This window comes from Gopherus flavomarginatus, chromosome 2 (genome assembly GCF_025201925.1).
Source record: "Gopherus flavomarginatus isolate rGopFla2 chromosome 2, rGopFla2.mat.asm, whole genome shotgun sequence".
In the NCBI taxonomy this organism is placed as follows: domain Eukaryota; kingdom Metazoa; phylum Chordata; order Testudines; family Testudinidae; genus Gopherus; species Gopherus flavomarginatus.
The window spans coordinates 128,041,885-128,067,965 of NC_066618.1; the positions used below are offsets into that span (position 1 = coordinate 128,041,885).

General features: G+C 47.3%; 1 protein-coding gene across 3 annotated transcripts in view; it reads left to right on the forward strand.

The window, feature by feature from the left end:
* The window catches only part of SLC12A7 (solute carrier family 12 member 7), a 283,899-nt gene that overhangs the window by 154,975 nt on the left and 102,843 nt on the right, over window positions 1-26,081 (forward strand). For all 3 annotated transcript variants that reach the window (XM_050938142.1, XM_050938143.1, XM_050938144.1), the window contains one exon: window positions 16,370-16,500. In XM_050938142.1, coding sequence (XP_050794099.1) covers window positions 16,370-16,500 — 131 coding nt within the window. The remainder of the gene's footprint in view (window positions 1-16,369; window positions 16,501-26,081) is intronic.

The following is a 26,081-nucleotide window of genomic DNA, read 5'->3' on the forward strand; positions in this document are numbered from 1 at the left end:
GGGAGGTGGGAGAGCAGTTATACAGGGGCTGCAGTGGCACTTTGTGATCCTGCTGCCGTTCCTGAAGCTCCATCAGACGCCGGAGCATGTCAGTTTGATCACGCAGCAGCCCCAGCATTGTATCATCTCTCCTCTGATCTTCCTGCCATCGCCTCTCATCTTGAGCGTCCCTCCTGTCCTCATGTTAGTCCCTCTTGTCCTCACATTCACTGGCATCTTTCCTGTACTTTGATACCACGTTCTTCCACTCATTCAGGCTGGTCCTCCTCTTCCTCCTCCTCCTCTTCCCCATTCGCAGAATCCTCAGGCATGGCTGAGATTACCCCCACCTCGGAATCCACAGTCAGGGGTGAGGTAGTGGTGGCGGCCCCCCCCTAGAATTGCATGCAGCTCAGCGTAGAAGTGGCATGTTTGCGGCCCTGTCTCGGACCTTCCATTTGCTTCTTTGGTTTTCTGGTAGGCTTGTCTGAGCTCCCTAACTTTCACACGGCACTGTACTGAGTCCCTAGTGTGACCTCTCTCCATCATGGCCTTGGAAATTTTTTCAAATGTTTTTTTCATTTCGTCTTTTGGAACAGAGTTCTGCTAGCATGCAGAGTTCTGCTAGCAATCATCTCCCCATATAGCGATCAGATCCAGTACCTCCTGTACGGTCGATGCTGAAGCTCTCTTTCAGTTCTGAGACTGCATGGTTACCTGTGCTGATGAGCTCTGCATGGTCACTTGTGCTGATTAGCTCTCCACGCTGGGCAAACAGGAAATGAAATTCAAAAGTTTGTGGGGCTTTTCCTATCTGCCTGGCCAGTGCATCCGAGTTCAGACTGCTGTCCAGAGCAGTCAGAATGGTGCACTGTGGGATAGCGCCCGGAGGCCAATGCCATTGAATTGTAGCCACACTAACCCTAATCTGAAATGGCAATACCGATTTCAGTGTTACTCCCTTCATCGGGGAGGATTACAGATACTGGTATTAAGAGCCCTTTATAGCGATATAAAGGGCTTCATTGTGTGGACGGGTGCAAGGTTAATGCAGTTTAACTCTGCTAAATTCGATATAAACTTGTAGTGTAGACCAGGCCTGACTGGAGCAGAAGGAAACAATCCCATAGTTTGGACCCCACTTCCAGATGGTGTTGTGGTATCCTCTTGCACTGAGGAAACTTTTCTGTAGGAGGGAACTCCAACTTTTAGAAAGAGGCAGGTATTAGTAATTAGCAATTTGCTTATTAGAAACATAGCTGGGTTTGTGATGACCAGGAGAACTGCAGGGTGACTTGTCTGCTTGGTGCAAAGGTTGCGGATTTCTCGAGACATCTAGATAGACTTATATGTAGTGCTAGGGAGGGGTCGGTGGTCGTGGTACATGTGGGTACCAATGACATAGGGAAGGATAGGAGAGAGGTCCTGGAGGCCAAATTTAGGTTGCTAGGTAAGAGATTGAAGTCCAAGACCTCCATAGTAGCATTCTCTGAGGTGTTCCCAGACCCACGCGCAGGGCTAGTTAGACAGGCAAAACTGCAGAGTCTCAGTGCGTGGATGAGAGGATGGTGCAGGGAGGAGGGGTTTAGATTTATTAGGAACTGAGGAAACTTTTGAGAAAGTGGGAGCCTATACAAGAAGGATGGACTCCACCTAAACCAAAATGGAACCAGATTGCTGGTACTTACTTTAAAAACTGTTCTATGAGTTTTTAATGTTAAGGGCTGGAGGAAAGCCAACAGGTGCGGAGGAGCACATGGTTTGGACATCCCTTAGGGGAGGATCTATTAATAGAGAATCTCTATGTCCTAGTGAGGATAAGAGGATGGAAAATGATAAAATACAGGCAGAGTCTGTCAAATAAATGTCCCATTCAATTGCATTGTGTAATGGCAGACTGCCAAATGGAGACAAGTGCTTATATACCAATGCTGGAAGTCTAAATAATAAAGTGGGTGAACAAGAGTGCCTCATATGTGACAAGTCCCTCCTCTACCTTGGTGGGTCCTGCGCTTATTGGCAGTTTTGCACACTTCAGTGATCTTCCCCTCTGTTAGAACCCACAGTCTGGGTCAACTCCTACTGTGTCTGATCAGAAGTTGCGAGGTTTGGGGGGAACCTGGGCCCGCCCTCTACTCCGGGTTCCAACCCAGGGCCCTGTGGATTGCAGCTGTCTATAGTGCCTCCTGTAACAGCTTCATGACAGCTACAACTCCCTGGGCTACTTCCTCATGGCCTCCTCCAAACACCTTCTTTATCCTCACCACAGGACCTTCCTCCTGGTGTCTGATAATGCTTGTACTCCTTAGTCCTCCAACAGCACACCCTCTCACTCTCAGCTCCTTGTGCCTCTTGCTCCCAGCTCCTCACACGCCTCCCACAAACTGAAGTGAGCTCCTTTTTAAACCCAGGTGCCCTGATTAGCCCGCCTTGATTGGCTGCAGGTGTTCTAATCAGCCTGTCTGCCTTAATTGGTTCTAGCAGATTCCTGATTACTCTTGTGCAATCCCTGCTCTGGTCACTCAGGGAACAGAAAACTACTCATCCACCAGTATATTTGCCCTCTACCAGACTCTTGTATCCCACTGGTCTGGGTCTGTCACACATATTAAATGAGGATATTGATATAATAGGCATCACAGAAACTTGGTGGAGTGAGGATAATCAGTGGGATACAGTAATACCAGGGTACAAAATATATCAGAAGGACAGAACAGGTAATGCCGGTGGGGGAGTGGCATTATATGTGAAAGAAAACGTAGAAGCAAATGAAATAAAAATGAATCAAACTGTACCATAGAATCTCTATGGATAGAAATTCCATATTCTAATAATAAGAACATAGCAGTAGAGATATATTACAGAAAATAAAACTTAATAATAATGGGGGATTTCAATTATTCCCATATTGACCTCAGGATGAGATGCAGATATAAAAAGTTTCTTGACACCTTAAATGACTGCTTCTTGGAGCAGCTGATCCTGGAACCCACCAGAGGAAAGGCAATTCTTGATTTAGTCCTAAGTGGAGCACAGAATCTAGTCCAAGAGGTGAATATAGCTGGAGCATTTGGTAATAGTGACCATAATATATTTAAATTTAATATTCCTGTGGCAGGAAAAACACCATAGTAGCCCAACATTGTAACATTTAATTTTAGAAAGGGGAACTACACAAAAATGAGGAGGTTAGTTAAACAGAAATTAAAGGGTATGGTACTAAAAGTGAAATCTCTGTAAGATGTGTGAAAACTTTTTAAAGACACCCTAATAGAGGCTCACCTTAAGTGTATACCCCAAATTAAAAACATAGTAAGAGAACCAAAAAAGTGCCACCATGGCTAAACAAAGTAAAAGAAGCAGTGAGAGGCAAAAAGACTTCCTTTAAAAAGTGGAAGTTAAATCCTAGTGAGGAAAAGAGAAGAAGCATAAACACTGGCAGATGAAGTGTAAAAATACAGTTAGGGAGGCCAAAAAATAATTTGAGGAAATGTTAGTCAAAGTCTCAAAAAGTAATAGTACATTTTTTTAAAGTACATCAGAAGCAGGAAGCCTGCTAAACATCCAGTGGGGCCACTGGACAATCGAGGTGCTAAAGGACCACTGAAGGATGACAAGGCCATTGCGGAGAAAGTAAATGAATTCTTTGCATAGGTCTTCACGGCTGAGGTTGTGAGGGAGATTCCCAAACCTGAACCATTCTTTTCAGGTGACAGATCTGAGGAACTGTCCCAGATTGAGGTATCATTAAAGGAGGTTTTGGAACAAATTGGTAAATTAAACAGCAATAAGTCACCAGGACCAGATAGTATTCACCCAAGAGTTCTGAAGGAACTCAGATGTGAAATTGCACAACTACTAACTGCAACCTATCATTTAAATCAGCTTCTGTACCAGATGACTGGAGGATAGCGAATATGATGCCAATTTTTAAAAAGGGCTCCAGCACTGATCCTGGAAATTACAGACCTGTAAGCCTGACTTCAGTACCAGGCAAACTGGTTGAAACTATAATAAAGAATAATATTGGCAGACCTATAGATAAACATAGTTTGTTGAGAAAGAGTCAACATGGTTTAGAAAAGGGAAATCATGCCTCATCAATCTACTAGAATTCTTTGAGGGGCTCAACAAGCATGTGGACCAAGGGGATCCAGTGGATATAGTGTACTTAGATTTTCAGAAGGGCTTTGACAAGGTCCCTCACCAAAGGCTCTTATGCAAAGTAAGCTGCCACGGGATAAGAGGGAAGGTGCTCTCATGGATTGGTAATTGGTTAAAAGATAGGAAACAAAGGGTAGGTATAGATGGTCAGTGCTTAGATTGGAGAGAGGTAAATAGTAGTGTTCCCCATGGGTCTGTTCTGGGACCAGTCCTATTCAACATATTCATAAATGATCTGGAAAAAGGGTGAGGTGGCAAAATTTGCAAATTATACAAAATTACTCAAGATAGTTAAGACCCAGGCAGACTGCGAAGAGCTACAAAAGAATCTCTCAAAACTGGATGATTGAGCAACAAATTGGCAGATTGTGATGGGGCTGGGACTCCCCACCACAGCACCTTCTGCTGGTGATGCCAGGAATTAGCTCAGTCCAGTGAAGCACCCCCTCTTGGTGGTGTCCCATCTGTCGTCTCGCCCTTAGTTGGCATTTGGACCCGCGTTGCTCCTGACTTGTGGTGTCCTCTTCAAGCCACTGCTCTCCAGCAGTGCCCCTCAGTCCATCCTTGCCCCTTCTGGGGGGGATGACTAATCAGCTGTCTCTTTGCACCCTGGCCAATGTGGGCAACTGCACCCTCAAAGTCACACCCCTCTTGGCAGTGGGTTGGTGCAGCCCTAGACGGCCACTCCCATCAACTGGGTGTAAGGCAAGGAGGAAGGGGGGGGCAGGCCCACCCACTACTCTGAGTCCTAACCCAGGGACCCTCAAGTGGCAGCCATCCTGCCCTCCTTCTCTCCCTCTGTCTGTCCACATCCTTGGGCTGCTTCTCCTTTGGCCCCTCACACTGGCTAGGCCCTTCCCCTCAGGGTCTGCAGTCTGGCAGACACCAGGCTGGAGTTCCCTTCTGCTCCCCCGGGCCTGCCCAGCACTGCACTGCACTGCACTGCACTGTCTCAGGTGCTAGTCTCCCAGCTCTGGAGGCAGACCTTCCCCTAGGAAGGCCTGGGACAGACTGCCTACTCCTTTCCTGAGCAGCCTTTTTATAGGGCTGAACCTGGCCCTGATTGGCTGGCTCCAATCTGGGCCCTGATTGGCTCCCAATAAGCCTTTTTCTTATTGGCTGTCTGTCTGCGCAGGCCTACTGGCCTACTGCAACCTAAATTCTCAGAGAGTTGGGGCAGCCGGCCCACTACACAGATGAAATTTATTGTTGATAAATGCAAAGTAATGCAGATTGGAAAGCATAATCCCAACTATATATATAAAGTGATGAAGTCTAAATTTGTTATTACCACTCAAGAAAAAGATCTTGGAGTCACTGTGGATAGTTCTCTGAAAACATCCAGTCAGTGTGTAGTGATAGTCAAAAAAATGAACAGAATGCCTGGAATAATTAAGAAAGGGATAGATAATAGACAGAAAATATTATGTTGCCTCTATATAAATCCATAGTACGCCCACATCTTGAATAATGTAAAAGCAGCAAAGAGTCCTGTGGCACCTTATAGACTAACAGGTGCCACAGGACTCTTTGCTGCTTTTACAGATCCAGACTAACACAGGTACCCCGCTGATATCTTGAATACTGTGTGCAGATGTGGTTGCTTCATCTCAGAAAAATATATTGGAATTGAAAAAAGTTCAAAAAAGGGACAACAAAAATGATTAGGGGTATGGAATGGCTTCTGTATGAGGAGAGATTAATAAGACTGGGACTTTTCAGCTTGGAAAAGAGACGGCTAAGGGGAGATATGGGTGAGGTCTATAAAATCAAGACTGGTGTAGAGAAACTGGATAAGGAAGTGTTGTTTACTACCTCTCATAACACAGGACCTAGGGGGTCACCAAATGGGCAGCAAGTTTAAAACAAATAAAAGGAAGTATTTCTTCACACAGCGCACAGTCAACCTGTGGAACTCCTTGCCAGAGGATGTTATGAAGGTCAAGACCATAACAGGGTTCAAAAAAGAACTAGTTAAATTCATGAAGGATAGGTCCATCAATGGCTATTAGCCAGGATTGGCAGAAATGGTGTCCCTAGCCTCTGTTTGCCAGAAGCTGGGAATGAGTGACAGAGGATGGATCACTTGATGATTACCTAATATTCATACTAAGTTCATTCCCTCTGGGGCACTTGGCACTGGTCACTGTCGGAAGACAGGATACTGGGCTAGATGGACCTTTGGCCTGACCCAGTAGGGCCATTCTTATGTTCTTATGCTTTGGTTTTCAGTAAGGATGATAATATTGAACATAGGCAGGATGGCAGATGGAAATAAATGTATAGAAATGGAAATGACTACATCTGAGGTAGAAGGAAAAACTTAGACGTTAATGTGCTCAAATTGAGGGGGACTGGATAATTTCCATCCCTGAATACTGAAAGAATTGTCACATGAAATTGTTAGTCTGGTAGCAATGATTTTTTAATAAATCAATCTATTCAGCAGTAGTACCATATGACTGCACTAACATCACATCTATGGGGGGGAAAGGGATCTGGGCAATTACAGACTCTCTAATCTGACCTCAGTAGTTAGACTTAGAACAAATTGTGAAGAAAAGAATAAGAAGGAAAAGGAGATGTAATGCAGCATACAACAAGGTAGATTTGGCCAGACTAACGTGAGTTCCTTCTCTGAGAAGTTAACTAAATTTTTAGATAGGGGAAAGACATTAGATAGTTGGACTTCAGTAATGGATTTGATATAGTCCTATATGGGAAATTATTAAAGAAAAAGTGCTCATAGTGGGGTCAAAATGTGGTCTTCCATTCTTCTCCTGCAATGATGCCCCAGAGGTCTAGTTTGGTGAAAATTCTGGCAGACCACACGCACTCTAGTAGTTCTGAGATTAAGGGCAGAGGATATCAATTTTAGACCATCACCTAGTTTAAGGCCTGATAATCTACAAAGGCTTAATGTTCTGTCCTTTTTCTTAAGGAAAAGGACTGGAGCCCCTGCTGGGGAGTTAGAGCACTAGATGAAGCCCTTGTTCTGGATATACGCTCAAAGGGCTGCCAGTTTCGGCTTGGACATCACTTAGATCCATCTACAAGGGACCTTTGCCCCAAATTGCAGGTCTATGGGGCAGTTGTAGTCCTGGTACAAAAGTAGCGTGTCTGAATTATGCTTTTCAAAGATGTTCTTATAATCCCAATAAGAGATGCAAGGGTCATGCTACTTTGGCCAAGTGAAGCCAACAATTATGGGCAAGTGTGGAGAATAGATCATTTTGAACTGTAATTCTTCCTGATAGCCCTAGATTACAGCCTCTAGGGGTACTGTGTGAAGTTCTACACCTCAGGGGAGCACCCTATTCATAATTTGTATAAGATTGGGATATTGCATATAAAGCATGCCTTGTAGGTATCCTGGGAAATATTATGATCTGCTGAAACCCACTGTTTCATCTAAATATGTATATCATTAATGCATATGAAGTTATGAGAATTGTGTTGTATGATTCTTACTAAAATATGCTGTGAGTTTGGGAAGCACCCAGATACTAGCTCCCAAAAAGGGGATAACCAATGCCCAGGCAGGTGTTGAACAACCATCAACAGCCATTGTTCAGCAAGGGAGCTAAAATGCAATGACACCCTTGCACAAGGCCATAGCAGGGGAATTGCTCAATCTTTTCTGATGACTCAGCAATGCCCAGTAGACATGTCTGGACTTGTCTTCTCCAAGCACATGGACTAAGGGTAAAAAATCACAACACAGTGGCCCTATGCTTGGCCTTTTCTCATCCCCCCCACCTATGCTGCAAGAAACAAGGTCACTCAGAAGACTGAAAACTCCAACAGAGGAGACTGACCCAAGTTTCAAGGGTGAAACCTGTGTACTAGGAACTGCAATATCCAGTGGGGGTGAGAAAAACTGCTTAATCTATATGTTGCCCAGTCGAATAGGGTTGAGAGTTTAGGTTGAGAGTGCTTATATTTTATTTTATTTTGGTAACCACTCAGACTTTTTGTCTATCACTTATAATCACTTAAAATCTATCTGTTGTAATCAATAAACTTGTTTTACTCACTTTACCAGTGAGTTTGCCTGAAGCCTTTGGTAAATCTGCTCAGGTTTACAAAGGCTGGTATATATCCATGTTCCATTGATGAAGTGGTGAACTAATTAATAAACTTACATTGCTCAAGAAAGGATCTTGAGCAGTGCAAGACAGTATATTCCTGAGGTACAAGGCTGAGAGCTAGGGGGATTTGCCTGATGCCTTTCTCTGTGTGATTTATGAGTGGCTCTGGGAGCATTCATGCAACCTCTCTGGGTGTCGGGCTCCACATGCCTGGTTGTGCTGAGTGATAACAGCACCTGAAGGGGTTTGCTGCTTGTCACTGACAGTCCCACAATCCTATAGGCTGCATCCCACGAATCCCATCACATGTTTCCTGCATCACTGGCCCCAAGGACAGGAGGGACCCATCTGTTGTTTCTATGAGAACTGATGTCTGCTTTAAACAGAGGGGGATTTTGTAGTACTCGAGTGGCTTTAGCATCTATGAAGTTACTGGTTGCCTTGGAATTGATCAGGGCCCACTAAGGGGGAATTGACTTTGTTCCATCCACGATACATAACTCTTCCTATTTGGCAGTGTGGGGAGAGCCTGTCTGACTTGGATTGGGTTTCTTTCAAGGGTTGTAGTTTCTTGAGCACAGTGCCCAGGCCAGCCCTGCTATACAGCCTGGGCTTGCTCATTTCCTGATTTCTTGTGGATTGAGGTCTGTGAGGGGCAAAAGATGAGGGTATGTCCTAGTGATCCACAATAAAAACAGGTTAATCATAGAATCCTAGGACCTTGAGAGGTCATCTAGTCCAGACCCCTGCACTCATGGCAGGACTTAGTATTATCTAGACCAGGGGTTGGCAACCTTCAGCACGTGGCCCATCAGCGTAATCCATTGGTGGGCTGTGAGACCTTTTTTTTATGTTGACCAACTGCAGGCATGGACCCCCGTAGCTCCCTGTGGCAACGGTTCACCATTCCTGGCCAATGGGAGCTGCAGGAAGCCATGGCTGCAGGGACATGCTGGGACAGTTAACGTAAACTAAATGTCTCGTGGTCCGCCAGTGGATTACTCTGATGGGCCGCGTGCGGAAGGTTGCTGATCCCTGATCTAGACCATTCCTGACAGGTGTTTGTCTAACCTGTCTTTAAAAATCTCCAATGATAGTGATTCCACAACCTCCCTAGTCAATTTATTCCAGTTCTTAACCACCCTGACAGTTAGGAAGTTTTTCCTAATGTCCAACCTAAACCTCCCTTTCTGCAATTTAAGCCCATTGCTTCTTGTCCTATCCTCAGAGGTTAAGAAGAACAATTTTTCACCCTCCTTTTTGTAACAGCCTTTTATGTAATTGAAAACTGTTATCATGTGCCCCCTCAGTCTTCTCTTTTCCAGACTAAACAAACCCAATTTTTTCAATCTTCCCTCATAGGTCATGTTTTTAAACCTTTAATCATTTTTATTGCTCTTTTGTGGACTCTGTCCAATTTGTCCACATCTTTCCTGAAAGGTGGTGCCCAGAAATGAACACAATACACCAGCTGAGGCCTAATCAGCATGGAGTAGAGTGGAAGAATTACTTCCCATGTCTTGTTTACAACATTTCTGCTAATACATCCCAGAATGATGTTTGCTTTTTTTTGCAACAGTGTTACACAGTTGGCTCATATTTAGCTTGTGACCCCCAGATCCCTTTCCAGAGTCCTAGGCAGTCATTTCTTACTGACTTCCAAAATGACTGTGAACCACTGACAACTGCTGTCTGGGAACAGTTTTCCAACCAGTTTTGCACCCAACTTATAGTAGCTCCATCTAGGTTGCATTTCCCTATTTTGTTGATGAGAAAGTCATGCGAGACAGTATCAAAAGCTTTACTAAAGTCAAGCTATACCACATCTACCATTTCCCCCCATACACAAGGCTTGTTACCTTGTCGAAGAAAGCTATCAGGTTGGTTTGACATAATTTGTTCTTGATAAATCCATGCCGACTATTACTTATCACCTTATTATCTTCTAGATGTTTGCAAATTGATTGCTTAATTATTTGCACCATGTTAGCTTTCCTGGAACAGAAGTTAATATGACTAGTCTGTAATTTCCTGGGTTGTCTTTATCTCCCTTTTTATAGATTGGCACTGTATTTGCCCTTTTCCAGTTTTCTGGAATCTATCTTGTCTTCCATGACTTTTCAAAGATAATTGGTAATGGCTCATATATCCCGTCAGCTCCTTGAGTATTCTAGGATGCATTTCATCAGACATTGGTGACTTGAAGACATCTAATTTGTCTAAGTAATTTATAACTTGTTCTCTCCCTATTTTAGCCTCTTCTGATCCTACCTCATTTTCACTGGTATTCACTGTTAGACTTCCAATCACCACCAGCCTTCTCGGTGAAAACTGAAACAAAGAAGTCATTAAGTACCCCTGCCATTTCCACACTTTTGGTTATTGTTCCCCCCACCCATGACCACCACTACCCAATTGAGTAATGGACCTACCCTGTCACTGGTCTTCCTCTTGCTTCCAATGTATTTGTAGAATGTTTTCTTGTTATCCTTTATGTCTCTAGCTAGTTTGATCTTGTTTTGTGCCTTGGCCTTTCTAATTTTGTCCCTACATACATTGAAGATCTCCTGGGTAAGCCAGGGTGGTCTCTTGCAATATTTCCTATCTTTCCTGTTCAGTGGAAACTCTTGTGCCCTTAATAATGTCTCTTTGAAAAACTGCCAACTATCTTCAATTGTTTTTCCCCTTAGACTTGCTTCCTCTGGGATCTTACCTACCAACTCCCTGAGTTTACTAAAGTCTCCCTTCCTGAAATACGTTATCTTTATTTTGCTGTTCTCCCTCCTATCATTTGTTAGAATCATGAACTTATTTCATGATCACTTTCACCCAAGCTGCCTTCCACTTTCAAATTCTCAACCAGTTCCTCCTTATTTGTCAAAATCCTCTGGATACATCCAACAGTGGTATTTTTAGCATCATTCTGTCTACTATAAATCTCTTGAAATTGAAAAATGGTGTCTTCATAGTGTTAAGTTTTCTTTGATCTAAGCATATTCACCATATTATAGTTTTTCTAGTACCACCATATGATGTGCCCAGTTATTTTGTTTGTTTGATTGATTTTTTTTATAACTTTTAAATTCTCCATGCATGTTAGTTCCATGCTGAACCTGAGTAGCTCCTGTGAATTCTCGATAGTCTGGTACTACCTACAGTACACTCAGTGACGGCAACATCCATATCCTACTACTTGAACATATCACTTAGCATTCCAAAAATCCAGATTTGATAATGGCTATAAACATAATGCTACTAACTTGATCTTGAGTGCAAATGATGCTGTAATAGGTGGGGCAGCTTTGGTGTGTAGACAAATGGAGGAGGTATGTCCTTAATTCAACTGATTTAATCAAAAGTACAGTCAAATTTCTTTGGTATGTTGTTTTGTTTTACATTGTGTAAGATATCTAATTTTTATTTGGTCATGTTACTTTTTAATGGCTAATAGAGATTGAACTTCCATGTCTCCATACTCCAGCTGAGGCCTCACCAGTTGCAAGTAGAGTGGAACAATTACCTCCCATGTCTTACATATGACATTCCTATTAATACCTTCTACAGTGATATTTGTCTTTCTTAACACCGACCCACTGTTGACTCATATTCAATTTGTGATCCCCTATAAATTCCAGATCCTTTTTTGCAGTATTACTGCCAAGCCAATTATTTCCCACTGTGTATTCATATCTTTGATTTCTCCTTCCTAAACCTAGTACAGTAAAAGCTGTTTTATCCGGCATGTTTGGGTAATGGGGAGTGGTAAATGAAAAATGCGAGTTAACTCAGAGGGAGGAAGTTTGGGTGTGGGAGACGGTGCAGGGATGCAGGAGGAGGCTTAGGGTGCTGGCTGTGGGGGATAGTCACCTCGGGCAGCTCCCCGCAAGCAGCGACCTGTCCCGGCTGTTCCGAGGAGGAGGCGCAGCTCCCATTGGCTGGGAACCGTGGCCAATGGGAGCTGTGGTGGCAGTGCCTGGGGCAGAGGCAGCATGCAGAACCTCCTGCCATGCCATTTTGACTTCTAATCTTGCCCTCCAAAGTGCTTGCAACCTCACCCAAGTTAGTGTCATCTGCAGATTTTATAAGCATGCTCTCAACTCCATCATGAAAATGATGCACAGTACCAGACTTACCAACAGACCCCACAAGACCCCATTTGATACATCTCCCAGTTTGACAACAAACTATTGATAACTACTCCTTGAGTTTGGTCTTTCAATCACTTTTTCACCTCCTTATAATAACTTCATTTATATTTCTGTAGTTTTCTCAAGAAAACGTCATGTGAGACTGTGCCAAAACCCTTGCAAAAGTCCCAATATAGCACATCTACTGTGTCCCCCTTATACATTAGGCTGGTTACACTAACCAAGAAGGAAATTAGATTGGTTTGACAATACGAATTCTTGAAAATCCATATTGACTATTACTTATTGCTAAGGGTATGAGTCTGTCATGGAAGTCACGGATTCTGTGACTTTCTGGGACCTTTGTGACTTCTGCAGTGGCAGGGCTGGAGCAGCTGTCAGTCTTGGGATCACTGGAGCAGTGACCCTAGGGCAAAGCAGCGGGCTCTGTGAATTTTTGTTTATTGCCTACAACCTGTCCCTGACTTTTACTAAAAATATCTGTGACTGAATCTTAACTTTACTTATCGCCTTGTTGTCCTCTAGGTTTGAGCAAATTGATTGTTTAATAACTTGTTCCAATATCCTTCCAGGTATTGAAGTTAGTCTGGTATATTATTCCACACCTATTTCTCTTTATTTATTTTCTTGGTTCAGTTAGGGTTTTCATTTGTGACTTAGTAATGTCTACAGTTCTGAAGATTATTTTTACTTGTGTTAATGTAGTACCTAGGAGCCCTAGTCATGGATCAGGACCCCATTGTGGTAGATGCTTTACAAACAGAGAACAAAAAAGATGGTCCCTGCTTGGAAGAGCTTACAATCAAGATAAGAGACAGCTGATAGATACAGACAGTATGAGGCTACAATGCGACAGTATGCATCAGCATGATAGGCAGTGATCTCTGCATATCAACAGCCTAACAGTTGTCAAGTTTTGTAGACATCACAACAAAGGAGGGTTTTGAAAGAGACTAATGAGTTTTTCAGATATTTATGGGGAGAAGCATGTTGGCAGTAACTGAGATGTGAGATGGTGGGGCCCTAGACATGAGTATTAGCTGTATGTATGGAAAGGCAAGGCTGTTTCTCAGAGATGTTATGTATGAAGGGTTGACAAGAGTTAGACGTAGCTTGGATGTGAGGACCTACAGAGAGGTCAGAGTTGAAGGTGACACCCAGGTTACAGGCCTGAGTAACAGGCAGGATGGTGGTGATGTCCCCAATGATAGAGAAAGGAGGTACAACAATATCTACTTAATTCAGGGAATTGCAATGGCTTATGTTACACAGGTCAGATTAAGTGATCAGATTGGTCACTTTTGGCCTTATAATGTTTGAATGACTATTACTTTAGTTAATGTTATAGATTCTCAACAATCTGTCCTTAAAACTTCAACATTATCATGGAAAGCACACACATACCAGAGGGATGCACAATCTTATAAAAACCTGGTCAGATAGTTTTAATATTAAACAGAAAACATTGTACCTTTCAAAATTCACAGGTTTTAGTTATCTTTCCTAGACAAATTAGAGGATGGGCCAAAAGAAACCTGATGAAGTTCAATAAGGACAAGTGCAGAGTCCTGCACCTAGGACAGAAGAATCCCATTCACTGTTACAGATTAGGGACCGAAGGCTAGGAAGCAGTTCTGCAGAAAAGAACCTAGGGGTTACAGTGGACGAGAAGCTGGATATGAGTCAACAGTGTGCCCTTGTTACCAAGAAGGCTAACAGCATTTTGGGCTGTATAAGTAGGGGCATTGCCAGCAGATGGAGGGATGTAATCATTCCCTTCTATTCGACATTGGTGAGGCCTCATCTGGAGTACTGTGTCCAGTTTTGGGCCCCACAAGAAGGATGTGGACAAATTGGAAAGAGTCCAGCAGAGGGCAACAAAAATGACTAGGGGACTGGAGCACATGACCTATGAGGAGAGGCTGAGGGAACTGGGTTTGTTTAGTCTACAGAAGAGAAGAATGAGGGGGAATTTGATAGCTGCTTTCAACTACCTGAAAGGGGGTTCCAAAGAGGATGGATCTATACTGTTCTCAGTGGTACCTGATGAGAGAACAAGGAGTAATGTTCTCAAGTTGCAGTGGGGGAGGTTAGGTTGGATATTAGGAAAAACGTTTTCACTAGGAGAGTGGTGAAGCAGTGCAATGGGTTACCTAGGGAGGTGATGGAATCTCCTTCCTTAGAGGTTTTTAAGGTCAGGCTTGACAAAGCCCTAGCTGGGATGATTTAGTTGGGAATTGGTCCTGTTTTGAGCAGGAGGTTGGACTAGATGACCTCCTGAGGTCCCTTCCAACCCTGATATTCTGTGATTCTATGTTGATCTGTGTCACATAGCTATATATTGAAGAACCAATGCCTTTCAAATTCTGATTTTTTGAAATATATCACATTTATAAATCTGCATAAAGACTGTCTTTCAAACTCATTCTTAAAGGTGAACCTTTTAAACCTTCATTATTTCTTTCATCACATGCAGTAAGAAATCTTAACACTCTTCTGATCTTAGCTATTTTTAACAAAGTTTTTGTTTGTAGATTTGCCAGTTTTTTGAATGAGCACCAAAAGTTTGAATAAGATTGGTATATACTACATTGCCCACAGGAGGGAAGTTCTTCTGCAACAGATCTTCTGAGGCTCATCAAAATGCGTGCTGTCCTCTTGCAAATTTTAGCAGGTCTAAGGAGGGGAAGGTGTACTGCAGAAAAAGGATTGGATATGGAATTAATGCAGGAAAAGCAGAGGAAAATAGTATCAGACTTGGGAACTGCAAGAACTTAAAACATTTATGTCTAAAAATTGTGAATATTTAACATTTTAGCATGGATAAAAGACTTATTTTTCTTGTCCCCTTCCATGCTCCTCTGTTCTCTGTAACCCTTTGTCATTGATGTCCCTTTCCTCCATTTATCAGCACTCTTTAAGGCTGTTTTGTAAAGGATCTACATGCTCTTCCTCAAGTGCTTCCTTCTGGTTACCATCAGGTATGCAGGGGATCACACCTGTCTGAACCCTGAGGCCATCTGGCTATGTATCGTTAGACTGGGAGAGTGCCATACGGTATGAGGCACCCCCATCTCAATCTGAGGACTCAGGAGTAGATCCCTGATATGTCTGGCTCCTGCACAGATGTGATGATGTTGGTGGGGAAGGTGCTGGGAGAAGAACAAACAGAATTCGACCCAATACCTTAACATTGATTTCAATATGTTGAGTTAGTACCATGTTATACACACTATAAAGCATAAGAAAATAAATCTCTAATATTATTCTTAGGATAGTAATTTTAATCTAGTATTGTCAGGTTAAAATATAATATATTTTTTTACAATATAGATATACTTACCAGTGTTACTTTGGGCATGTCTACACACCAAAAATTGTGCATGGCTAACCTACTTGAGCTAGCTTGAATCTAGCTAGCATGGGTAGCAATGATAGTGGAGACAGCAAAGAGTGGGCTAGCAAGCTAATTACATACCCTGGGTCTGTGCCAGGCTTGAACTACGCACACTGAAGTCTGCATTGCTATTGTTACCCATGCTAGTGGGATTAAAACTGAAACAATGTGATTAGTCTAATTTACTTTTACCATTTATGATATTAGTGTATTTTATATTAACTTTGTTAGACAATTAAAATATAGTTAGCAATTTGATTTGTTCTTATTCCCTTTCTAATTGTTTTTATTCTCTAGCTCTGATATTTGAATGGAATGATACAATGTTTTGGTTGCAAGCACTAGTTATTTCCATTTAAATTTCTTTTTAAAATAAATCTGTTTCTTATGCAGAGCAGAAATTTGAGTTGCCAGGTCAATTTAGGTCCCAAATTTTGGTTGGAATAAATAGATTTTTATAAATATATATATATATTTCTCTAAATTTGGGACCTAAGTTGACTTGGCAACTCAAATGTATTGTCTAGGATATGATGTGCATCTCTCAGGGTCTGACTTTTTGTTTTAATTTTACTTTTTTTATTTAACAGCTGGTGGCTCTTACTATATGATTTCAAGATCTTTAGGGCCAGAGTTTGGCGGAGCAGTGGGACTCTGTTTTTACTTGGGTACAACTTTTGCAGGAGCTATGTATATTCTTGGTACCATTGAAATTTTGTTGGTAAGTATTTTATCTTTTAAGATTTGACTATATTCCATCAGGTTTTGGAACTAATAGAGCAGATATACTAACCTAAAATGCATTCCAAGTCAATATTATTTTTTAAAATGTTTTGTTGATATTTACCATTTGAGATGCTGACTTTCTTTCAAAGAATCTAGCATGGAATGTGTTTTAGGAATAATTTATAATCTGAACATAGGAGTATGTCACCTTGTCACCTTGATTGATTGGTCCTTCAGCCCTCATAAATTGCACAAATCACAACAGGTCTTCCATTCTTCTCATATCCTGGCCTTCCTTCTCCATGTATGGCCATGTCTTTTCATGATAAAATCTTCCCATCTCTTTGGAAGTCAGCCGAGTGGTCATATCAGTTCTAATGGGTACCACTCGGCGACAGCTGCAGTCCATTATTGTCAGTGAGCCTCGCTATATGCCCGGCCCATCACGTTTTACTTGCCTGCTCACAGCAATGACATCCTGCACGCCACTCTGCTGACTGATCACTTAATTGGGGACTCGGTCATGGATTGAAATTCCCAGAATTCTTTCCATCCCCCTCTCCATGACAGACAGTTGCTGCTCCTCTGTCTTTTTCAGCACCCGTGTTTTGCTGCCGTACAACATTGCTAGCAGTACGGTTGAGTTGAAGAGGCTGGCACATGTTGCCTTGCTGATTTTTCCTTGGAGGACGTCCTTGATAGAACTGAATGCACACTAGCTTGCTTTCTTTCTTCACAAGAGTTCACCTTCCTGATCATGGCGCATGTTAATTTCTTGGCCCAAATAGATATATTGCTTAACTTCTATTTGTTCTCCCTTAATTGTTATTTGGGCTTTTGGCTAGGTGTCAGACAGCATAAATTTAGTTTTGGAGCGGTTAATTTTCAGTCCAGCTTGGCTGCTTTTTGTGTTGAGTTCTCGCAACATTTTGTTTGATAGTATTTTTGGTGATCAACACAATATCATCCGCGAATCTGAGATGGTTTAACTGCTCTCTGTTGATGTTATTCCACCTTTCCAATTCATCCACATCAATATCAATTTGAGGCAGGCTGTGAAGAGTTTGGGTGAAACCGTGTCTCCTTGTTTCACACCTTTCTTAACTGAGATGCAAGAGAGAGTATCAAATAAAGTTATATCTGTTGTGCAGTCAGAATTTGCTTCCTTTAATAGTTTGATAGTTTGTGTCGATACCCTGCTCTGCAAGAGTTTTCAACATTGCATTGATCTCTATGCTGTTATATGCTTTTTCATAGTTGATTAAGGCAATACATAAGAGGAATTTGTATTCTCTTGAGCATTCCAATAGCTGGTTGATAGTGAAAATGTGGTCCATTGTGCTGAAGTTCCTTCGAAAGCCTGCCTGCTCTCTTGGCTGCTGCTTGTCCAGACTCTGTGAGAGTCGGTTTGTTATTATTTTGGTGAACAGCTTGTAGACATGTGAGAGCAAGCATATTGGATGATAATTCTTTAGATCTTCATGATCACCTTCCTTATAAAGCAGAATGGTATTGGACTCCTGCCATCTAGATGGTATCTTCTACATTTCCAAGTAACAGCTAAAGCTCTGAGCAAGGGTTTCCCAGAGGTTTTGATCTCCAGCTCTCATCATTTTGATTGTCAGTCCATCTTTACCTGAGGCGTGTCCTTTTTTCATTTGGTGAACTGTCTGTCAAACTTCACTGACAAGGACTGGGAGTACATGCTCAACGGTCTGTTGAAGTGTTAGTACTGGGTCATTTATCTGAGATGTGAACAGTTCAGTGCAGAAATTTTTGCAGACCGCTTCCGTCGCTGTTCTGTCAATTACTGGTTTTCCATCTCTGTTCTTCAGTGCCGTTATTGTTGACCTGCACAGTATCAATTCCCTTTTGCATTTTTTGAGGCTTCTGCGATCTTCAGCTGTCTTTTAAGGGACTTTCATTTTGGTACTTCTCAAAGTCCTCCTTCAGTCTTCTTCTGGTCCGCTTGCAGAGGAGGGAGTACTCAATTTGTTACCATCATTTTGCTTGATATTCTTCTGCTTCTCTAGTAAGTTCCGCATTTCCTCCAAGATTCTTCCTTTTGCTCTTCATGGTCTTTCTTTCTCGGCTAATTTCATGCATTGCCTCAACTTATCAGTGAAGTTTTTATAATTCTCATTGCAGATATCTATAAGTCTCCAGGCTTCCTTGGAAATATTCACTTTCAAGATTGCCTCATCGAATATTTGTAGCCGCTGTATCTGATTATATAAAAGTGCTTACAAAAAAGAATAGAAAAAAATATTATTAGTTCAGGTTGCTCTGCTCTACATTAATAACATTGTCTTCAAATTCTAAGAAAGCTCACATGTTAAATTGTTCCCTTTTTTGTAAAAAATCCCAAAAGAAGAGCATATGTTTAAAGGAGTTGTACTTTTACCATTTGTGTATTCCTTGTTTGTGTTGTGATAAAGTTCCTCCTCTACCTTGGTGGGTCCTGCGCTTATTGGCAGATTTGCTTGCCTCACAGATTCACCCTGTGGGTTGGGAAATAGCCCAGAGACCTTCCCCTCTGGTAGAAGCCACAGTCCAGGTCAATTCCTCCTGTGTTTGATCAGAAGTTGGGAGGTTTGGGGGGAACCCAGGCCTGCCCTCTACTCTAGGTTCCAGCCCAGGGCCCTGTGGACTGCAGCTGTCTATAGTGCCTCCTGGTAAAGTTGTGTGACAGCTACAACTCCCTGGGCTACTTCCCCTGGCCTCCTCCCAACACCTTCTTTATCCTCACCACTGGACCTTCCTCCTGATGTCTGATAACACTTGTATTTCTTAGTCTTCCAGCAGTATACCTACTCACTCTCAGCTTCTTGCACACCTCTTGCTCCCAGTTCCTCTCATGCACTTCCTCTTCTCTGGCTCCCTCTGGCCTGACTGGAGTGAGCCCTTTTATAGCATCAGAGAGGCCTTAATTAGAGTCAGGTTCTTAACAGCCTCACCTGACTCTTAGCAGGTTAATTGGAGTCAGGTGTTCTCATTAGCCTGGAGCAGACCCTGCTCTGCTCACTCAGGGAACAGAAAAATGCTGTGGCCAGTATCTCTCCTTTCTACTGCTCTGCCGTAGAGGAAGGAGGGAGAGGGCTGCTGCTGCTGCTGTTCCTGCTGGGCACTGGATCCTCGCTGCTGCTGCTGTTACTGCTCCAGCTGCTCCCCTGGCTGGGCTAGACACCATCACCCACCCCCTTTCTCTGCTATCTGCTTGCTGGCTGGCTAGTAGGTCCCCTGCCTCGGTTGCTGCTGTTACTCCATGTACAGCCCCTTGAGGAGGGGGCTGCTGGCCTGCTCACCAGAGGAGGGGAGTGAGGTAACCCAGCTCCAGCCCTTGTTACTGAGGACGCCACCACCACCATCTTCTGAGCAGGGTCCCTCCTGCCTGGCCACCAGACCACCACCTGGAGATGCTGTGTTTGCTACTGGGGAGTTGTTGGAGCCCCGAGGAGGAGGAGGAGAAGACCACCTGCTGCTGGAGGACCACGTAGAGACTCTGAAGACTACTGTGGAGGGGGCACTTAAGGACTGAGTATTTTTCAGACTGTGCTCTTGTGGTGGGGGTTTGGACTGTGTTTGTGAGGATGCCAGGGGTGTGGCATGCAACCTACCCCTGGTCCATCCGTGTCCCCCTTCGCCCCCACCACCATTGTTGCCCTTTCCACCACACCTGCTGGCTGTTTTCTATCTACCTCGATGTCCTGCCTCTGGGATTGAGCTGCTCACCTGGCTCGCCACGCCCATTTCTATTGTTTGGGCCTGCAGCAGCAGCCAGCTACAATTGACTTTTTGTTCAAGTTCTCGTGCGTGCACATCCTCCCCCCTTTGGGCTGACCATCTCTCCTTTGCCACATTTGTCTGCTCCGCCATTTTCCATCTGAAGCCCTGATTGTCCTACCCCAGCCCTGAAGCTAGCCCTTTGGTCCCTCTGCCCCATTCCCAGCTCGACTTTTCCCCCCCCCTACCCCGTGGTCCCCCCAGCCCTGATTAGCCCCTCCCCTCATGCACCCATGCCCCCTCCCACACGCTTGTGCCCCTCCTCTGTTTGAGTTTACCTTTGTTCACTGCACTCCCTTATGCTATTATCATCCCTGATCCCCTAGTGCAGCTAGAGAAGCCGGAATTCCCCTCTGAGTCGGTGACTGACACCCTCCCCACCAAGTCCTTGATAGCTTCCCACACCCATTTAGCCCTCCCCTTCTGGCGCCCACCTCCCCTGCCTGCAGCCTAGCGGGGAGGGGTGGTTGCCTTCTCTCCCTCCACTCCCCTCGCTGTTTGTCCCCCTCCCCGCTCTCATTATGGCAGGGGACATGGCGGGGGAGACTCCTCACAATGCTCCCACTGCCCCTCCTCCACCTGCTCCTGCGTCCATTCCCCAAGCCTCTGCGTCGACTGCCGTTGCCAGTCCACCTGCTACTGCCCCTGCTGGGGCGCCAGCAGTGGCGAGTACCGGGGAGACCTCTGCTGCTGCCACATCCCTCGCCCCTTCCGATTCAGGGGAAGTCCCCCCCAGCCAGTGGGAAAGGTCAGGAGAGAAAGAAGGGTAAGGGCCCCACTAAAAAAACTGGGCCCTCCATGGCAGGGGCTACCTCCGCTGCCGCAGCCCCGCTACCGGCCACGGCATCCCTCCCTGCTGCTCCCTCCACCAGCTCTGCGGGTGCCCCTCCCTCGTCCCCCAGGGCATACGCCCAGGTGGCGGCAGCCCCCCTGCCTGCCGCTGCTCCTCCGACCGCCGCTTCCACTACCATCTATAGCGGCCAGGGCTCCTTTCCTACCTTGACCAGGAAGCATGGCGTCCTTTGCCTCCTGGTGCCCGCCTCGCCCCATGTGGAGACCTACGTGCGGGCGTTGGCGAGGGTGATGGGGCCCATGGCCATCGTGGCAGTCTCCAAAATGTACGGGAGGGTAATCTTCTTCCTGGCATGGGAGGCCGCCACCCAGGAGGTGGTAGAGATGGGCCTGGCGGTGGGGGGCGTGTTCATCCCCTTGGAGCCGTTGGAAGACCTGGGGGTCCACTTGATCCTGACCTCCGTGCCTCCCTTTCTACCCAGTGCCGCCCTGCTGCCTGTCCTTTCTGCCCTGGGGCGGCCTATCTCTGTCATCAGCCTTCTCCCGTTGGGCTGCAAGGACCCCGCCCTCCGTCACGTCCTCTCGTTCCGCCGGCAAGTGGAGCTTCAACTGCCGCCAGCGGTGCATGATGGAGAGATGCTCGAGGGGTCCTTCTTGCTCCCCCACCAGGGAGCCCACTACCGGGTGTATTATTCTATGGGGGAGGCCCGGTACTACCTCTGCCAGGCGATGGGGCACGTCTGGAGGGACTGCCCCTTGGCCTGGCACAGAGGAGCGTCCGGGACCCCTGAGCCCTGGCAAGGTACCGGCCCAGTCACCACCGACGCCTCTGGCTGCCCGGTACACAGAACTGCCGCTCCTCCTTCCCGGTCCACCACTGCTCCCGCTCGAACCCAAGGGGTACTCCTCCCAGCGCGCCCAGATGAGCGGGAGAGCCCCGCCTCCGCTGTCTGTGATCTGGTGGGGCCTCTGGAGGAGGGAGTGGCGGAGATACTGCCGGCTGTGGGAGAGGGCCCACTCCAGAGAGACTCCTCCCTCTTACATGCTGCCCCACTGTTGCCTCCCCGAGTCCCTGAGCCATCACCCTTGCCCCCCGACCTGACCCCTGTTAGTCAGTCCCCGGATGATGCCATGGAGGGCTGGACCTTAGTGCAGGGGAAATGGGGCAAGCGGAAGGCTCGGGCCCCTTTCCATCCTTCAGATTCGGAGACTCCCCAGAAAAGCAGGAAGGGGGGCACCAATTCTGAGTCTTCCGCTTTGCCTCCTGACAACTCCCATTCGTTGGTGCTGGCTGGGGACAACGTGGCAGTACTAGAAGGTAACATCGCCCCTCCTCCGGAGTCCCTTCCTATGGAAGCCCCCGATGGAGCTCCTCTCACCCCTCTACCATCCGAAGCCCCTGCGAGCACCAAGGTGAGCGTCACTTCGGGTGCTGGCAGGGAGAACTCTGGGGTGGTGGAAGAGGATCTCCTCTCCATCTATGAGGAAATCGAGGCCCTGGGTCTGACCCTGGTCACCCAGAGGGAGGATGACCCTCTGCCAGCGGTCCTCGATCTGAGTGACCTTACCCTGGTTCACCTTTCCCCTGGTTTCCTTCCCCAACCGTTGCTTCTGCTCCCACCTCTGAGGGTCCCCTGGCGTCTTCCATCTGCCCGGCCGCAGGTGGCACCCCGCTGACGGCCGCCGAGCCTATTGAGGCGATGGCCGGTGCCACGCTGCCGGGACCTGATTCCCCTGGCGTGTCCCTCTTAAGTGTGGGGCAACCGACCTCCTTCCCGGGCGGAGACCCCACTGACGACCATCTATCTCCAGATGCTGTGGCTGCCACACCAGCTGTAGTGGCTGAGCCCGGCATCGTTGAAGGTCCCCTTCCCGTTCCCCAGATCCCTGAGCCAGACGAAGAGGGGCCGCCTTCCAGTGGCCCAACTACTGGGGCCTGGGATCCTGCTTCTGCCCCCCTCCCCGATTCTGTTCCTGACCCCTGCCCTGTCTCAGATGCCAGCCCTGTCCTTATTCCCTCCACCTCCCGTGATGCCATTGCTGCCCCTGGGGCTGACTCCTTCCCAAAGGATACCCCCCAGTGAGCAGCCTTTGTATTTCCCTGTCCCGACCCACCAGGGGCTGCTGTTTTCCCTCTGCCGTCCCCTGTTGAACCGGGGAGCGGGGCAGGCCATGTGGCGTCAGCCCATCGGATGCCATGTCGGGGGTCTGCCCCCTGCCTGCCCATCCCCGTGGGCCATGGGGCTGTGACGAGGGCCCCACTGGGGGACAGTTGTAGATACGCTGAAAGAGGAGCTGCGGGAGTTCCTTGAGGACGTCCATGGCTCCCGTAACAAGGTCCAGCTTGCACTCCAGCGGTGGGGGGATTTCCATCAGATCCTCCGGGCCGCGAGGGCCCTCATGGGGGAGGGTAAGAGGACTAGGAAGCAGGTCACCGTGGCCTACCAGCAGGTCCGCCTCTTCTGTGACTCTTTACTCACCTACAGGGTAGGTCACGGATTGCTGCGCGGCTCAACGCCCCCAGCCCTCCTCATGGCTCCAGTCATCTTTGCAACATTAAACACCCGGGGCTGTAGGATGTGTCTCCACAGAAGCCAGGTGCTCTCCTTCCTTCGGGAGTGGGAGTACTCTGTGGTTTTCCTGCAGGAGACCCATACGGATCCAACCACTGAATCTAGCTGGTGGCTGGAGTCGGGGGACAGGGTCTACTTTAGCCACCTCACAATTCGTACTGCTGGAGTGGTGACCCTGTTCTCCCCTGACCTACGGCCCAGAATGCTGGAGGTCGCCAAGGCTGTCCCAGGCCGCCTGCTGCACCTCTGGGTCTGCATGGAGGGGCTTGTGGTCAATCTCATCAATGTTTATGCCCCAACATCGGGTTCAGAGAGGTTGCGTTTTTATCAGCAGGCGTCCGCCTTCCTTGGCTCCTTGGATCCTCATGAATGCCTGGTCCTGGGCGAGACTTTAACATCACCCTCGAGGAACGAGACTGCTCAGAGACCGAGCAGTGCCAGGCCGCCGCAGACATCCTCTGAGAGCTCGTCGAACAACACTCCCTGGTGGACGTCTGGTGCGACCACCACCCGGACGACGTCTCAACATTCACTTTCAAACGGGTGGAGGCCCATCAGTTGCGCCACACCCAGCTGGACCGCATTTACCTGTCACGTCTCCACCTTTCACGGGCCCACTCCTCTAGTATTCGGCCAGCCCCTTTTTCAGATCACCATCTTGCCACCGTGACGGCCTCTCTCTGTGCGGAGAGGCCAGGGCCGGCCTATTGGCACTTTAGTAATAGTTTGCTGGAGGATGCGAGCTTTGTGGTGTCCTTCCGGGAGTTCTGGCTGGCCTGGTGAGGGCAGAGACGCACCTTTCCCTCGGCGCGGCGCTGATGGGACCTGGAGAAGGTGCGCGCCCGGCTCTTCTGCCACGACTACACCCGGGGCGCCAGCCGATGGAGGGATGCGGTGATAGAGCAGTTGGAATGGGAGTTCTTAGAGCTGGAGAGGCGTCTGGCCGCCAGCCCCGAGGATCCATCCCTCTGTGGAGTGTTCTGGGAGATGCGGGAGGAGATCCAGGCCCTCGAGGACCATCGAGCCCGAGGCGCCTTTGTTCGATCCCGCATCCGCGTCCTTCGGGAGATGGATCGTGGCTCCCGCTTCTTCTACGCCCTGGAGACAAAGAGGGGAGCCAAGAAGCACGTCATCTTTCTCCTGGCTGAGGACGGCAGCCCCCTCACGGATCCGGTGGAGATGTGCGAGAGGACCGGGACCTTCTATGCACGCCTTTCCCGGATCTGACCGATCCTATCGCTTGCAGAGTGCTCTGGGATGGACTCCCGATGGTCAGCACGGGCGACCAGGACTGGCTAGAGCTGCCTCTCACTCTGGCCGAGTTCTCGAAAGCTCTCCGTCGCATGCCCACCAATAAATCTCCGGGCATGGACAGGCTGATGGTGGAGTTCTACCGCATGTTCTGGGATGTCCTTGGCCCAGATCTAGTCATCTGGGCCGAGTCTTGACAGGATGGGGTCTTCTCTCTTTCGTGCAGGTGAGCCGTGCTTGCCTTATTCCTCCTGGAACTAGCGTGTAGGGATGGTCTGTCATTCGCCCTCTTGTCCCTGGATCTGGTAAAGGCGTTCGACAGGGTGGACCACGGGTATCTCCTGAGCACTCTGCGAGCATTCGGCTTTAGACCTCGGTTTGTGGGATTTCTCCAGGTGCTGTATGCTTCTGCAGAGTGTCTGGTCAGGCTCAACTGGACCCTGACCGAGCTGGTCAGCTTCGAGCGAGGATCGCAACAGGGGTGTCCCCTCTCGGGTCAGCTGTATGCTCTGGCGATCGAGCCTTTCCTCTGTCTCCTCTGTCAGAGGCTGACGGGATTGGTGCTTTGAGAGCCGGAGCTGCGACTGGTCCTGTCGGCATATGCCGATGATGTGCTCCTCGTGGTCCAGGACCCGAGTGACTTGGCGCGGGTGGAGGCTTGCCAGGCCATCGACTCGGCAGCCTCCTCCGCCTGGGTCAACTGGGTCAAAAGCTCTGGCCTAGTGGTCGGGGACGGGTGGCAGGCGAGCTCCCTCCTACTCGCGCTTCAGGCCATCCGGTGGAGCGCAGGTCCGCTGCTCTATCTCGGCGTTTACCTTTCTGCCACGCATCCATCTCCGCTAGAGAACTGGCACGGCTTAGAGGGCAGGGTGACGGAGCGGCTCCAGAAATGGGCGGGACTACTCTGGTGCCTCTTCCTCCGAGGGAGGCACTGGTGCTCAATCAACTAGTCCTGTCCATGCTCTGGTACCGGCTCAAAACCCTGGTCTTGGCCTTGGGTTTCCTGGCCAAACTCTGGACGGTGATTCTGGAGTTCTTTTGGCCAGGACTGCACTGAGTCTCCTCAGGGGTCCTCCACCTGCCCCTGGAGGAGGGGGAGCAGGGCCTAAAGTGCCTACACACTTGGGTCCATGTCTTCCACCTCCAGGCCCTGCAGAGACTCCTATATGGTGCTGGT